The sequence below is a fragment of the Mesoplodon mirus genome (assembly GCF_964341445.2).
Source record: "Mesoplodon mirus genome assembly, chromosome: 13".
Lineage (NCBI taxonomy): Eukaryota > Metazoa > Chordata > Mammalia > Artiodactyla > Ziphiidae > Mesoplodon > Mesoplodon mirus.
This window is the reverse complement of record NC_138989.1, coordinates 89,163,707-89,179,269: the sequence shown is the minus strand read 5'-3', so window position 1 is coordinate 89,179,269 and position 15,563 is coordinate 89,163,707. Positions and strand designations below refer to the sequence as shown.

The window sequence follows — 15,563 nt, the reverse complement described above, 5'->3', positions numbered from 1 at the left end:
TCGTGGGCCCCATGCAGCGTGGTGCACCCCTCCTCTCGGGAGCTGTGAGTCAAGAACTCTTCTTTCAAGGCAGCGGTTTCCAAGTCTGTCATCTTATCACACCTGATCAGGACACATCCCGTGTACATTCTAACACAGGTCAATCCTCCCTCTGGACATTTCTTCTCTGGTCATAAGGGGCTGTGTAAGCAACCCACACTCCTAATGGAAACAGCCCCCACACAGGCTATGTGCACCCTTCCGGGGCAGGATCCCACAAGCCCCACTCCAACAGCAACACGCCTGGAGCATCCACAGGGGCGTCCCAGGATGCTGTTCCTTCAGTGGGGGCACTGTCCCGGCAAAGACGGAGCTTCTTGGTGCCATATCCCTGCTGGGGCACCGCACCTGGTCCCAGATGCCGACAGGGAAAGTGGCATTTGGGGCTTGCCACTGTTGCAGAGGCAAGGCGATGCTTTCCTTCCTGAAACAGTTTACAAGAAGGGAAATTACTCTCCCTGAAAAGCCACATTACAGGTTTCCTTGCTTTACCTTAATAGTGTACCTTTCTCCAATCATCTGAACTTTTATCATTTTCAGTGTTTCAAGGTTGATGATAGTTGGGAAATGGAGATGCCCCAAGCCCAGGACAACGTTTCTGTGTCAGAATTAAATGATTTATTTCCTAACGAGGCTCATCTAACACGTGCTTTCTCTAGGAGACACATCACAGCCTCTTGCACTTAGGCACCGTGAGTGAAATCTCTGTCAGAAGGCACTAACCCGATCAGAGAGGGTGGCTGCTCACAGCCCGAGATGAACAAAGCAGACAGAGCAGTGCCTTGTGTGACCACAAGGTCACGTGTGCATCCCACTGGTCTGTGCGTGTCCGAGAACGACCATGAAAGTGCCACAAGTATGGATCTGGGGGCCGTGGACAAACTCTAGTGAGCAAGCAAACATGCAAGCCTGGAACCCCAAATATGGAGGGCAGACCGTATGCCATCGACCTAAGAGATTTCACATCCTCTCCACAGCCTCGCCCCATCTCTCACTGCAGCACAGCAGCAGGTCTGAAGGGCTCAGAGATGACACCCACACAGCTCAGCCTGCACCTGCACAAGGGAATCCCGGTGGGACACCAGCAGCGCGGGTCTCCGTGTGCTCACGGGAGCGGGTCAGGATCCGCGATCCTTTCTCTCTGCCTCTGGTTCCTGCTCTGCCCCTGGAGCCCCCATGCATACCCCGGGGTGTGCTCCTCGGGAAGGGCCCCGTCATCCAGGGGCTCGTCACTCCCCGTCTCCCACAGGCAGTCCTTGGGAGAGAGGTCATCGTCCATGCGGGGCTTGGCCTTCCTCTTCCTCATCAGCTCAGCCGTGTGCTCCAGCCACGCTGGGCCCACGCTTCCAAGCCCTTTCTCTCTCCTCCTCTTGTACTCCAGGATCTGCTTGTTGAGAGCCTCGTGGTCGATCCCATACAAACTCGAGGGTGCGGTAGGGCCCAGGGTATCACACGGCGATGTAGTGTCCAGGGCCTCGGGGGCGCTGCAGGGGAGAAGAAATTTACACCATGCACAATACTTCCTACAGCCATTTGCTTATACACTGTCCTAACACCTCTCTAAGGGGAACTGTGGAAACTGGACAGAAGTGGGGTTTGGTCTGGCGTTCTCCAGTCCAGAACCTCTCGGCCAGCACTCTTGGAGCCCGTGTGTCGCTCAGGCCAGCATACTTCTGGTGCAGCCATTGTGTACTGACATTAAATGCGTTTTCATTTTTTCCCCACTTAAACATGGCTAGTACACTAAGCTAGTTAAACAGAATTACTGGGGGGACGGGGGAACGGGGGAGGGTTCTTTAGATCTGTCACTCAGGTTACTTGATGAACCAAAAGAGAAGAGTCTATTCTGAGAGCAAAACCAGAGCAATCTTTTCAAAACCCAAATCTGGCCACATCATGCCTCTAACCCTAACTCTCTGATCTGGAAGGGCTCCCCACCTGCCTCTCCCCACGTCCACTCACTGCTGATCCGGAAGCCGGGGACTCACTGCCACCTGGGGCCTCTGCTCTAGCTCAGGGCTCTGAGTGCTGCAGCCCATCCCCTGGCAGGGTGGCTGGGGGTCCCCACCCCAAGGCCCTGACGGTACCCATATGATACCGACACAGTTGATCTATGGAACACAGGCCAGACACGTGGTGCAGCTGCTCCCTCACCTGGAATGGGGCTCCCCCCACCCCCGAATCCTCACGTCACCTTCTCAGAGGCCTATCCTGGCGTTTACTGTTCACAGATGTTCCCTAAGTGCGAGAACAGGGCCTGCCAGGCAGCAGTGTGACAAGGGAGTGGAGAGAATGAACCGCTACTGCCAGCACTCAGAGTCCAGGCCCCAGCACTTCTGTGTGGACCCCCAAGGCCCTCCTGACAGCCTCGCCCAGGTGCTGGGTAGTTCACCAGTTGCACGCCGACACCACGCTGGGCTCCAGGGCAAGACCCAAGGGCACAAAGCAGGGCCCGCTGCCCCTCGACACCTGGCTGGGGACAGGCAGGACCGTGCAGCTGCTGTGGAAACCAGCAAGTCCACACCTGGGTGTCTGCTCGAATCAAAAACATATGCCCACGCGTATCACCTGAAATCATTTTGCACAAAGTCTTTTTCATCCGGGGGTCCAAAATCGGCAATTGCCAGTAACCGATCAACCTGAAAAGGAACAGACAGAGGGTGATTCTCGAGCCACACCACTGCCTGTGTCGGAGCCGGGCGCCAGCTGAGTGCAAGCATCCGCTGCCCGGTGCCAGCTCAACCACAGGCCTCAAGCCCGCCTGACATCCTTCCTTCCGGTGACACTGCCCACACCCGCTACCTTAATCACACTTCCTCTGATAATGAATTGAAGCTTTTTAAAAACTACACTTAAAACTTGTAAATATTAGTCAAATTTACAAAGAAACCAGTTAAATATTAGCTGAATTACTAACGCTTACTGGTTTCTAACGAAGTTTCATAAAATGCTTCAATTTTGCCACAGAATTTGCGGGGAAACCCCCCCATGCGGTAACGTGAGCGTCCAAAGTCTAGCGTGTGGCTCCGGTCCTGCAGGGGCTGAGGGGCCGACGCTGGGGACAGACCCTGCCCCTCAGCAGGGCCCGTCGAGGGCCCCTCCACCTTCACGCGTCTGTTCTGACGGCCGCCAGGTCGTCCTACTGGGGCCGCGCACTGAGACCCGACCTCCTGCTTCAGTGCAAGTCCAGGCGAGCCTGGTCCACAACCAGGCCCCGTCATACGCAAGAACTAAAGCATCATCAGCAACTGGTGACACACCAATCAAACCACAAAGGTGAAAAGAAGCAGAACTGGAGACAAATCAGTCCACAGAAAATACCAGGAACAGGACTGACGATGCTACAAAACAAGGACAAAGTGGCCTCCTCCAAAGTTAAAAGTGGGAGAAAACATTCACAATGAAGATTTCTGCCAACTGACTTGTACCAGATATACAATGAACCTACACAACTCAATAATAAGCAAACCTTATTAAAAATGGGCAAGAGACTTTAACTGATCCACAAAAGGAGGAATGACCAGTAGGCACATGAAAAGATGCTCAATATAATTAGTCATCAAGAAAATGTAAGTTTAGGGGGCTTCCCTGGTGGCACAGTGGTTAAGAATCCGCATTCCAATGCAGGGGACACGGGTTCCATCCCTGGTCCGGGAACTAAGATCCCACATGCCACGGGGCAACTAAACCCACACGCTGCAACTAGAGAGAAGCCCGCAACGAAGAGCCGGCATGCTGCAACAGAGAACCAGCAGCAGCCAAAATTAAAAAAAAAAAAAAGAAAGAAAAAAGAAAATGCAAGCTTAAGCCACCAGGATGGCAACGCCAGGGGCTGGCGAGAACGTGGAGGATCAGGGACCCTGATGCTATGGTGGGGGTGCCGACAGCCCGGCCGTGGTTAAAGCAGCCTGGCAGCTTTCTGACAGTTAAACATATGCCTGCTGCTCCTAGGAACTGACCTAAATGAAACAAAACATACATCCACAAAATTCTGTACACAAATATTCACAGTACTTCACTCTTTATAGCCAAGGACTGGGAAAAAAGACAAATGTCTATCAAAAAGTGAATGGGTAAGTAAACTGCAGTACAGCTGTACGATGGATGCTGCTTACCAATAAAAAAGGAACTACGTACACATGAAACAACATGGATGAATCTCAAAAACACCGTGCTGAGCAAAGCCAGATGCAAAAGACAACATCCCGATTCTACTCATGTGAAATTGCAGAAATCTCACCAGGCAAAACTAACCTACAGTGACTGAAATCAGACGGGTGGTAGGGGAGAGCTGACCGGGGTGAGCAGGGGTGGCGATGACACAAAGGTATGCGTTTGTCAAAGGAGGCACATCTCAACATAAATTAAGCCTCGGTAAAGCTTGTTTTATTAACAAAGAACCAAATCCAAACACAACCTCGCATTCTAACACCGGGCTAACTTCTTGTGTGGAAGGGGAGCTCTGAGCTCAGCTGGTGGGGCCAGACCATGCGCAGTGGGGCAGTGGGTGCCCTTGCGCGGTGGGCACCGGCTGCCCGACACCTGCTCTCGGAAGCCTGACCGTCAGTGGGGAGACGAGTGTGCATGTACCAGAATACTGGTGTCAGAGTTTATGTGTTTCCCTTAGAAATTCAGATAAAAAAAGTTTTTTCCTCTATAGTTACAATAAAAATCAATATTTTAAAAACCTCTTGACTGAAGTGCAACATCTATGGGAAAGGTACGCAAATCATTAAGTGTAGCTCAGTGACATTCCACAAATTGAACACACCTGTGGACATCCCCGCGACACTTAGAAGATGAAGCCCAGAAGCTTCCTTCAGGCCCCTCCTGCTCACTCCCCTCCCCATGACAGCCATTACTTTTACTTCCAACACCAAAGACTAGCCAGGCTTTTCCTGAACGTTTTATGAACAGAAGCTCTCAGAGCGTGGCCTTTCCTTGGCTCCACGTCCGGTGGGAGGTGGGTCAGGTGACTGCTCCAGAGCACGTCCGTCCATTCTGCGAACTGCACTCGGGAGAGACCCTGTGCCAACATTCCCGGCCGTGCCCGTGGGTACTGCGGGCGAGGCCTCGAGAGTCACAGACTCAGCTTCCCTGGGGACGGCCAGTCTCCAACGGGGCGCTGTGAGCCGCCCTCCCGCCAGGCCCCACCCCTCGGCGCTCGCACCCTCACTCCTGTAAGGAAAGCCCTCACGGAGGGGTGTGCGCTGGAACCCGGTTTTTGTTCTTGCTCTCCTGATGAGCAACTCTGCGTGTGTTTACTGGCAGTACCATCAAGATTGCTGAATTACTCAGGGTTCAGTTTGGACAGAGCTTATTACTAGTCCTCTTTCAAATGTCCAGACCAGTGACCTGAAGATTATCCTGAGGATGCAAAGTAAGCTGCTGAAACTGGTAAATGTCAGCAGTTGCAACTACCTATGATTTTTGGTGCAACCAATATAAGACAGAAATAAACGGACTGATAGAAGACTCAAAGTTTCGTCCAGGACTCCCAATTTCAAATTTCTGTCTCTAGCCAAGTGCTTTATCAACGGCTGACTTTAAATCTATTAAAAACATACACAGTGTTTGAAAAACACTGCCCTGACTCACTCCAGGGGAAGCAATGACCATGCCCTCAAATGATCACCTACCCAAATCAGAAACCCCTCTGGTCCAGCCTTCACTTCTAACTACAGTGAGGTGCCAGCCGAGGCCTGACCGACCCTTGGCCCCCAGGTCAACAGCTGAGCTCTGGGCACGTGCAGGACCCACCATCACCGCGTGGCACGTGTCTGACCCTTGGCCACTTCCCCAGAGCACACGGGGCAGGACAGACGCTAGAGGTCTCCAATGCAAACACCCATCAGCACAGCCTCCAGAATAAGGCCCTCTCAGAAACGCTTAAGCGTGCATGCACCTCCCTCCCTCCAGTGACTTTTTCTGGAAAGGAACCCACACAGCCAGGTAGGACCTTGCAGCTCTGAATTCCTCCTCCACAGAGAGAGGGACAAGCCAGCTGAGGGCTCATCGTCTGAGACAGGTGGGTCCTCCCACCAGCCCCACCTGACGTGCCCGGGGATTCCTGCTGAGTATCTGCACAGCACACCCATGACCTAAACTCCACTTGAGCTGTAAGCGGTACAGCAACTTCACTCCTGTTCCCCTTTCTAGCTAGGAACTCACACATCTGTCAAAGTTATTATCCACATAACGTTTCCAGTATCGCTAGGATCATGAATAACAAAGACAACAATGTACAATCAGATCTTTTCCCCTCTGTGAATCTAACTACTACCTAGTCCTACAGGGAGTAACAGCCACCTAGTAATAACCCCGTAGATGCTACTGTTTTTTTCAGTAAACTTTTTAAAGGTATAACATACCTTAATAACCACGAAGTAACCACCACCCAGATTAAGGCATACGTATGTTTTAACAGGTTTTTAACCTTTATAATCAATCTATACCTAAAACAAGGAAAATAATTATGAAACAATTACAGTTACAGGACAGGATGTAAGTGTGTCAGCCTTAACAGTGTAAAGTAACCATAGACAGACTGAAATCTAGGGAAGTGAGAGAAGGAGGTAAGCACAGGAGGGCAGCTCTGACTGCTTCAAGTTTGTGAACTGAGAGAGAGAGGGGTCTGCTTTCCTAGTTAGGGCTGTACTGACAAGCATTAGAACATTAAAGCCATATGAAGTGGTCACCTCTGGGGAACAGGGCTGAGGACAAGGGCACAGGTGCCTTACTTTTCATCTGTACCCTTCTATTACCTTTTAAAAACTGTATATGTTATCTTTTGAATATTTAAAAATTAAATTTAAAATCTTACCCATATAAAAGTTTACATCCTAAAAAGGTAATTATGTAAAAGGCTTACCTCCACTAAAGCTGCATTTCTTTTGTCCTGAACAAACACTATTGGCGGCATGTTCCTCAGGGTCTGCTGGGACATCAAAAGGTGCCTGGAGAGAGAAAGAGATTTGTGCAGTCACAGGTGACACTTGGTGGAGGGTTGACAGTGCCAGAAACAGAAAATGTCATCTCACAAAGAGGTGAGGCATGATTTTTTAAAAATTAATTAATTCATTTATTTTATTTATTTGGCTGCGTTGGGTCTTTGTTGCTGCACGTGGGCTTTCTCTAGTTGCAGCGAGCTGGGGCTACTCTTCGTTGCGGTGCACAGGCTTCTCACTGCGGTGGCCTCTCTTGTTGCGGAGCACGGGCTCTAGGCGCGCGGGCTTCAGTAGTGTGGCACACAGACTCAATAGTTGTGGCTCGTGGGCTCTAGAGGGCAGGCTCAGTAGTTGTGGCGCACGGGCTTAATTGCTCTGCGGCATGTGGGATCTTTGGACCAGGGCTCGAACCCGTGTCCCATGCATTGGCAGGCGGATTCTCAACCAGTGGGCCACCAGGGAAGCCCCGAGGCATGAGTTTTGCTTATCACATTCTTCAAAGATGAAGTCTTCCTTAGCCAACTAACTGCCACATTTCAACAGGGATACAAAACGCACGATCACAATTGTTTTTAATTCTCTAAATGCAACTTTTGAGAGCCTTATAAATAGTCTGACGTGAACTTGGGACATTCCTGGGCATCACTGTGGCCTTGGGCTCTGTGGTTTGGGCACGAGCAACCTGCCAGTGCTTCGTCCCTCCATCCGACCGACACTCATCGGCAACAGCACCACAGAAGCGTGGCTGCCGGCCGTCAGACACAGAAACAATCTTCACATTACCCAGTCACGCAATACACGCGGATCCAGGGGCGACAAGTATCCAGTGAAAACACTGCTGTGACACACAGCACATGTGCTCAGTGACGCAGTTATGGGAAAACCTTTACACTAAACCTTGGTGATCAAAAGAGTTGGGAAAAGGGACATTCTGTTCAACTGAATTTTCTGTTACCTAAAAACCAACCAGAAAACAGCAGGAACTCCAGTCTCGAGGGCTGCTCTGCCAGGTCTCTGCATCTTTAAGACTGAGGAGAAAACCGAGTAGCTTCTTTACTCTCACCCAGCTCAGCGGTTCTCAAAATCCTTCGTCTCGGGACCCCCTTTATACTCTTAAAAATTATTGAGGACGCCAAAGACCTTTTGTTTATGTGGGTTACATCTACCAATATATACCAGACTAGCAATTAAAGCTGAAAAATATGTGTATTTATTAATTCATTTAAAGTAACTTTTTTTTTTTTTTCTTTTTTTTTTGCGGTGCGCGGACCTCTCACTGCTGTGGCCTCTTCCGTTGCGGAGCACAGGCTCCGGACGCGCAGGCTCAGCGGCCATGACTCATGGGACCAGCCGCTCCGCGGCATGTGGGATCTTCCCGGCCCGGGGCACGAACCCGTGTCCCCTGCATCGGCAGGCGGACTCTGAACCACTGCGCCACCAGGGAAGCCCACTACTATATTTTAAAAGAAATTAATGAGAAGAGTGGCATTGCTTATGTAGTTGCAAATTCCTTTAATACCTAGCATAATGGAACAGCTGGATTCTCATCTCTGTATCTGTATTCAGTCTGTTCTGTTATTTTGTTTAAAATAGAAGAAAATCTGGCCTCACACAGATCTGTAACTGAAAAGGAAAGAGTATATGAACAGCCTTTCAGAAAAGTGTAGATTTTCTTTGATGCTACACAAAAACTCAACAAACAGTAGTTTATTAAAGATTTCAATGTGGAATCTGAAACCAGATCAATGAACAGCATTCTCTGTACATTAAAATCCATTGGCCCTCCTGCCCTTTGAACTGATCTCTCCCCGTGTGTGATTTTGTAACCTCATGCCTTGGTCTTTTAGACAATACTGGTTCACCAAGTCACACAGATTTTCAGAGTGATGATGTATTTTACAATACATCACCTCCAATCTCATCAAAAGGGTCTTACATACCATGAGGCTGTAAAACTCAAAGTGGTGGATACAAGTTTCCTAAAATTCTGATTTTCACTGAAAGCTTCAATTTTACCTCTGGCAACAAATATGGTCAGTTGTGCCCCTGAAGTGACAGGTTCACTTTGCTCACTTTGGAGAAAATGTCTGTCCTATACCCACATCTGAATAACCACAGTTGGTTCACTTGTTCTTTCAAGTGAAGTGTCTATTTTGGGTCACAATCAGCAACTGCAGTGTTCCCAGACAACCACCAGAGCTTCCTGCACACTTCCCACCACAGATACTAAAAAGATGTGCCAAAGGGTCGAGATACGCGTCACGGATCTTCTTAAATAAAGCTGGCAGCGCACTACCGTGAGCATGTGCTGAAGCTACAATGACCACCAGGACATCTGGGCCAGCAGTTTTAGCCCCATGACTTCAGTACAAAATGTCAACACGGTGAGAACGGAACACCACACCTCATTGTGAGAAAGCTCTCACTTCATCAACCTCCCCCTACAAAGGAGCTCAGGGGTCCCTGGGGACCCGGGATCACACTTCAAGAACTGCTGACCTAGATTATGGCTTATATGAAGGCGTAAGTTCTGCTCTGAAATTCAAGAAAATGCTTCCCAAATTTTCCTTAAAGCAAAAATAGTGAACAAAACCAGCTGGAAGGCAGGGTCAAGGAGAGGCCTCACCTCATGTGCGCAGCGCTCCTCTGCAGGACGGCCTCCATGTTTGCATTCTGAGCCTCAGAGACAGTCGTCCTCCAGAACACGCGGCAGGCGGAGAAGTCTGAAGTCAGAGAGACCTGAGCCCAGCCCCAGTTACCCTCAGCTCACCTGGGCTCCCGGAGACAGAGTGCGTCGGGACAGGAGCACTAACTCACAGGCAGTCCTGGCTTCAGGCTCCCGCTGCCAGGGCCAGTGCCCCAAGCACAGCGCTGGCGAAGGGGGAAACGTCCCCTTCCCTGAGCGGAGCCCAGCCTCGGCCCCACGCACAGAAACGCCTCAGCTGCTGCTACTGCTCCTCCTCCTTTCCCTCTGGCTGCACGCACTCCGTGCGTGCCCTGGGGGCACAGACGGCAGAAGCCGCCTCCCGTGTCTTTACACCAAGATAAAGGCAGATCGTCCACCACTCACCTGACCCCCAGACCTTCAGACGCCCCACTTCATCACTTACTGGGCTCTGAGCGCCCTCGGTGCTGTCTGGCCACCCCCCCCCACCGTGCATAGCGAGACTCCTGCCTTTGCACCCCACAAGCACCTTCCTCTCCTTAATACCCAGATGGCCACACTGAGCAGCCCTCCTGCCTTTTCTAACTGTCAGGCGGCGACAGAGGGGCGAGGCCCGCAGCCCCTCCCTGGCCCCGAGGCCTACCTTGGAGAGCTCCACATTCAAGTCGCAGAGCTCCTGGCTCACTTCCGGGGTGCACAGCAACTCAGTCAGCGCTTTGTAGAGGAGGCCGTTCAGGGCCCTCAGGCGCACGTGGTCTTCCCTCCTGGCTCTCTTGGAGGTGCTCTTTGTCAGGGATGCCAGCTGAGACGGCTTGTGAGTCTCCGTTAAGAAGAAAGGCAGACACACAGGCAACATTACAACTGTACATAAACTTGTATAACTGACGATAAAGGTCATTCTCGGCCATCTTAGTTTTCATGAAGATAGTTTATTTTACAGACCAAGACCCTTCTAGATTTTACCTACCATCCTTTAAAGATCAAGAGTACTGCCAAGCATATATTATTTTCCCCCCCAAAATTTTATTGAAATATAATCCACATAGCATAAAATTCTCCCTCTTAAAAAGTACAATTCAGTGGTTTCTAGTATATACAGTGTATTTTTTTCTATCAAGAACCATTCATTACATAAACTCTCACAGTACAGGTATATTTCAGAGATACTGCAGGTTCATTCCAGACTGTCGCAATAAAGCAAATATCACAATAAAGTGAGTCACACGCATTTTTTGGTTTCTCAGTGCATATAAAAGTTATGTTTACACTATACTGTAGTCTATTAAAGTGTGCAACGGCAATATGTCTAAAAACAATATACATACCTTAATTAAAAATATTGCTAAAAAATGCTAACATCACCTGCTAATGCAGGGTTGCCATAAACCTATTTGTAAAAAACACGGTATCTGGGAAATGCAATAAAACAAGGTATGCAATAAAACAAGGTATGCCTGTGTATCTACACATATCTGTGTTACACATACACACACATACACACACACACAAACTGAATGGACATTACCATATTAGAATTTGATAACAGATACGACATCCCGTAAATTTTGTTTTCTTTTTTCTCCGGCCGCACTGTGCGGCATGTGGGATCTTAGTTCCCCAACCAGGGATCAAACCCACGCCCCCTGCAGCCGAAGTGCAGAGTCTTAACCACTGGATTGCCAGGAAGTCCCCTAGTGTAATTTTGTTTTAAAAGTAAAAATTCTGTGGTTCCAGTGTACCTAGTCCCTCCTCTACAGACCTTGTCCCCTCCAATATTGAAATGGAAGGGCCGGAGAGGTGCCGACTTCTGGAGCCTCACACCCACCGAGATTCTCAAGTGGCTCATCGCTACTGCTCTATACTTACCAAGTGAGAGCCCAAGGAAGGACCTTCATACCAAAACTTCTTCCTATGGGGAGAAAATAAGAACTATGCTGGATACTGATGGCAAATCAAATAAGAAACAGTTACAAAAGCTAATGTCATAACTGTTTCTAAGGGGCTAGCCCTGGACACAGAAATTAGGTTACTAGGGGCCTAAAAGATTTAGATACCCAGTGAACAGTAGCATGGGTTGTGGGGACAGACAACAGTTTCAGTTCAAGCTCGTAACTTTTACCTCAAGTCCACCTCTAGTCCAAAAGGTAGAGAACGAGGACCTTAAAAACACACCTACCAAACTGCACATGAGCACTGTCCTCTACTGAATAAAGCTGTTTCCCAGGGGAGGGTTAACGACTGATACCGCCACACAACAACGGGGGCTGAACAGCTAAGTAAACAGAAGGCAGATGGGGGATCCAGGCCCCTCGCTGTTGCAGACAAGCAAGGGAAGGAAGTGAGAATGATTCGTGTGCTGGTGGACTAGGGCTGGAGATCAGTACGAACTCAAGTGTCACTTGTTACAGCTACAGATGGTGACACGCAGAAACGTTCCTAGATAAGCACAGACACAGGGATTAACATAAACACTGTTTTTTTTTTTGCTCTGCCATCTGAAAGGGTCTAAAAGACAGACACCCCAGTAGCAATAAACATACTAAGCTCTCAGATCATGGTTTCTGACGCCTGTTTCCAATAAAGGAACCAGAGCTCCTTGGAGAAATGGCTGATTCTAGGGCTGAGGCATCCTGTGGTGCCAGAAAGTAAGGAGGTGCTAAAAAAAAAAAAGTTTTCTAATTTAAAAACTACTTCAAAACCCCGTAACAACGGGATGTGTCAAAGGGATATAGGAGCCACCTGGAAGAGCTCCCAGTGGTCAAAGCTGAAACAACTTGAGCAAAATTAAGTAGTACTGGATTATAACCCGTGAGACCATCCTGATGAGTTAATAAATGAAGAGACACATCTCCCCTGCAAAATTTCGAATAATTCATGAATTTCGAATAATTCCCCACTCCTTAGGTGTGAGCTGCATACGGTGACTTTCCCCCCAAAAAAGACAGTATGGAATTGGGGGGCTGGGCGGTAACTTTACAGTGGATAAACCTGACAGACACAGATGACCTCAGTCAGTCATCAAGACCAACATCAACAGTGATACACCATGTTGAGAGCATGTATGTGTTCACAGGATGTGATGAAAATGGCACTTTACATCTGTGGTCTTCCTCCCCAAAACCAAACCCCAGTATACACAAGAGAAGAACATCACGCCAATCCCAACAAAAGGGCATCCTACAAAATATCTAACCAGTACTCTTCAAGCTGTCGAGGTCATCAAAACAGGGACAGTTTGAGAAACTGCCAGTCAAGAGGAGCCTAAAAAGATGACGACTAGGGGCCTCCCTGGTGGCGCAGTGGTTGAGAGTCCGCCTGCCGATGCAGGGGACACGGGTTCGTGCCCCGGTCTGGGAGGATCCCATATGCCGCGGAGCGGCTGGGCCCGTGAGCCATGGCCGCTGGGCCTGCGCATCCGGAGCCTGTGCTCCGCAACGGGGGAGGCCACAACGGTGAGAGGCCCGCGTACCGCAAAAAAAAAAAAAAAAAAGATGACGACTAAATGTAATGCGGTCCCTGGATGGAATACTGGAACGGAAAAAAGACGTTAGGGAAAAACTAAGGAAACGTGAATAAGGCACGGCCTTTAGCTAATAATAATGTATCAATGCTGGTTCATCAATTGTAACAAATGTGCTGCACCAACATAAGAGGTTAATAGCAGGGAACCTGAGTGTGCTTACATGGGAACTCTACTCATCTTTCCCAGTTTTTCTGTAAAACTTAAAGTTTTAAAAAAGTGTATTAAAACAAAAACATACATATATCCATATCTACAACTGAATTAACAATATGAAATCAACATATTTTATTATACTTACCTCTCCTCATAAAAAAACTATCCCGACAAGCTTTCTTTGTTCCTCAAATTAACCCCACAGAGAACGCACTAATATGGAAAGGAAATTCTTCCTTCTCTCTTTATGTGATGCAACTACTCTCCCGAAAAACGCTTCTAGTAACAAGAATCACCATCCTTCAGTATCTGTGGCGAATTGGTTCCAAGACCCCAAAGATACCAAAATTGGAGGATGCTCAACGCGCTGTATTTGCATATAACCTCCGCACATCCTCCCGGATACATTAAATCATCTCTAGGTTACTTAATGCTACGTAAATAGTTGCCAGCAAGGCAAGTTCAGGTTTTGTGTTCTAGAACTTTCTGGAGTTTTTTCGGAACATTTTCAATTCAAGGTTGGTTGAATCCGAGGATTGGGAACCTCGGCCCCAGAGTGGACTGTAAATGTATACATCACTTTGCTTCATAAATTCATGAGGCACTCTTAGCTTTTAGGAGACTTAGAACTTTACCGTCACAGCTGTGTAAAAGAACAGAAAAAAGGCTGGGTGGGAAAAACGTTAACTGTCAGAGGTGGGCTTCCTGGTGAGCTTTCAACAGCCATTAACCTAACAGGCAGAAGCTGCGCTTACTGACGCGGCTGGGAGCTCGGGCGCCGGCCAATGCGCCGGCGGTGGACCCCCCTGCGGACCCCCCGCCCCGCCGAGCGCCCCGCCCACAGAGCCCCCCACCCGCGGACCCCCCCGCCCGCCGAACCTCCCGCTCCAGGGAGCCCCCCGCCCGCGGACGCCCCGTCCCACGGAGCCCCCCGCCCCGCCGAGCCCCCGCCCCGCCGAGCCTCCCGCCCGCGAACCCCCTGCCCCGCCAAGCCCCCCGCCCGCGGAGCCACCACGCTGGGCCACAGTCCCCGGCGCCCCCGCCCCCACGCGGGTAACAGTACTTGGTTTTCGAAGCAAATTTCTTGAGTAGGTTCTTGCCGCAGGAGACCGGCGAGCTGTGCAGGCCTCGAGCGCCGCCCAGAAGGAGCCCCACATGGAGACCCCCGGCCCCGGCGAGAGCCGCCCACATGTCCGCCGAGCGACGGCCGACCGGGTGACGCGAGGCGGTGAGACGTGGGGCGGGGAAACGCGGGGCGGGAAGACGTACAAACGGAACGACGTGAGGCGGCTCGGGGCGACGTGGGGCGAGGCGACGTGCGAAGTCGCCGGGAGACTGTGGGCGGGACGAGAGGACGAGGCGGCAGCTGGAGGACAGGTAGGCGGGACGTGAAGCGGCGGGGCGGAGCGACGTGCGGCTAGGGCCGGGGACAGGCGTGACGACGCGTGAGGGAGGGGTGGCTAGACACGGCGTGGGTGGGGTAGTAGGCGGGGCCGGGTGACGTGAAGGACGGGACGCCTGTGGGCGGGGCCAGAGACACGTGGTGGGGAGCGGAGCCTGATGACGTAACTGAGGAGCGGGGACGGGACGTTTGCGCGGGGGCAGGGCCAGCTGGCGCATGGGCGGGGCAACTGGGCCACACCCCCGCCGTTCTCCCACGGCGAGCTGGGTTCAGCCAGAGGCCGCCGAGTGCAGGGGAGGTTGGGACTCGATGGTGGGGAAGCGCACAAACCACCCCGATGCGGAGATTGCGGAGCGAGGAGTACACTTTACGGAAACGCCCGAAGCTAACAGAGAAGGGTGCATTTCAACTCCCTTGCCACAGAATATCAAATGAAGAGCAGGGAGGTAAGAGGTCTTAACTGGGTGGGCGTCCCGGAGCAGAGCCCCTTCTGCCTGCACCCCTAGGGAGGACTCGAGTTTCTTCCTCTTTACGCTGCCAGTTCGTTTGCTCACTTCCTGTAGTACCTCCTCACCAGTCTACGTGGAGAAAGACACAGCTTCCAAACGACTCCAGAAAGGAGGCATAGTCACCTCAGACCCCTCTTCATGGTCATCCCTGATAATTCCATACTGGGCACTCTTTCCCTCCTTGTCTCCCCCGCGCTCATCACTGGCTCCCAGCCCCACCGGCACTGCTTGGTCTTCTCCCCCGCTAGTAAGTACACCGCTTGACAGTGGGGACTTTTTTTCCTATAGCAGCCCCAGCACTTAGAACAGGACTTGGCACATAGAA

At 50.6% G+C, this 15,563-nt stretch overlaps 1 protein-coding gene across 1 annotated transcript; it reads right to left on the bottom strand.

Moving 5' to 3' along the window:
• Positions 1–634: 634 nt before the first annotated feature.
• Positions 635–14,589, bottom strand: RBFA (ribosome binding factor A). Its single transcript, XM_082641747.1, has 7 exons — positions 14,391–14,589; positions 11,518–11,560; positions 10,295–10,471; positions 9,613–9,725; positions 6,911–6,995; positions 2,608–2,678; positions 635–1,523 (listed from the first exon to the last, which is right to left on the bottom strand). Exons 1-7 carry the CDS (start codon positions 14,516–14,518, stop codon positions 1,145–1,147), a joined length of 996 nt encoding a protein of 331 aa, XP_082497873.1. The 5' UTR covers positions 14,519–14,589; the 3' UTR covers positions 635–1,144.
• Positions 14,590–15,563: the final 974 nt, after the last annotated feature.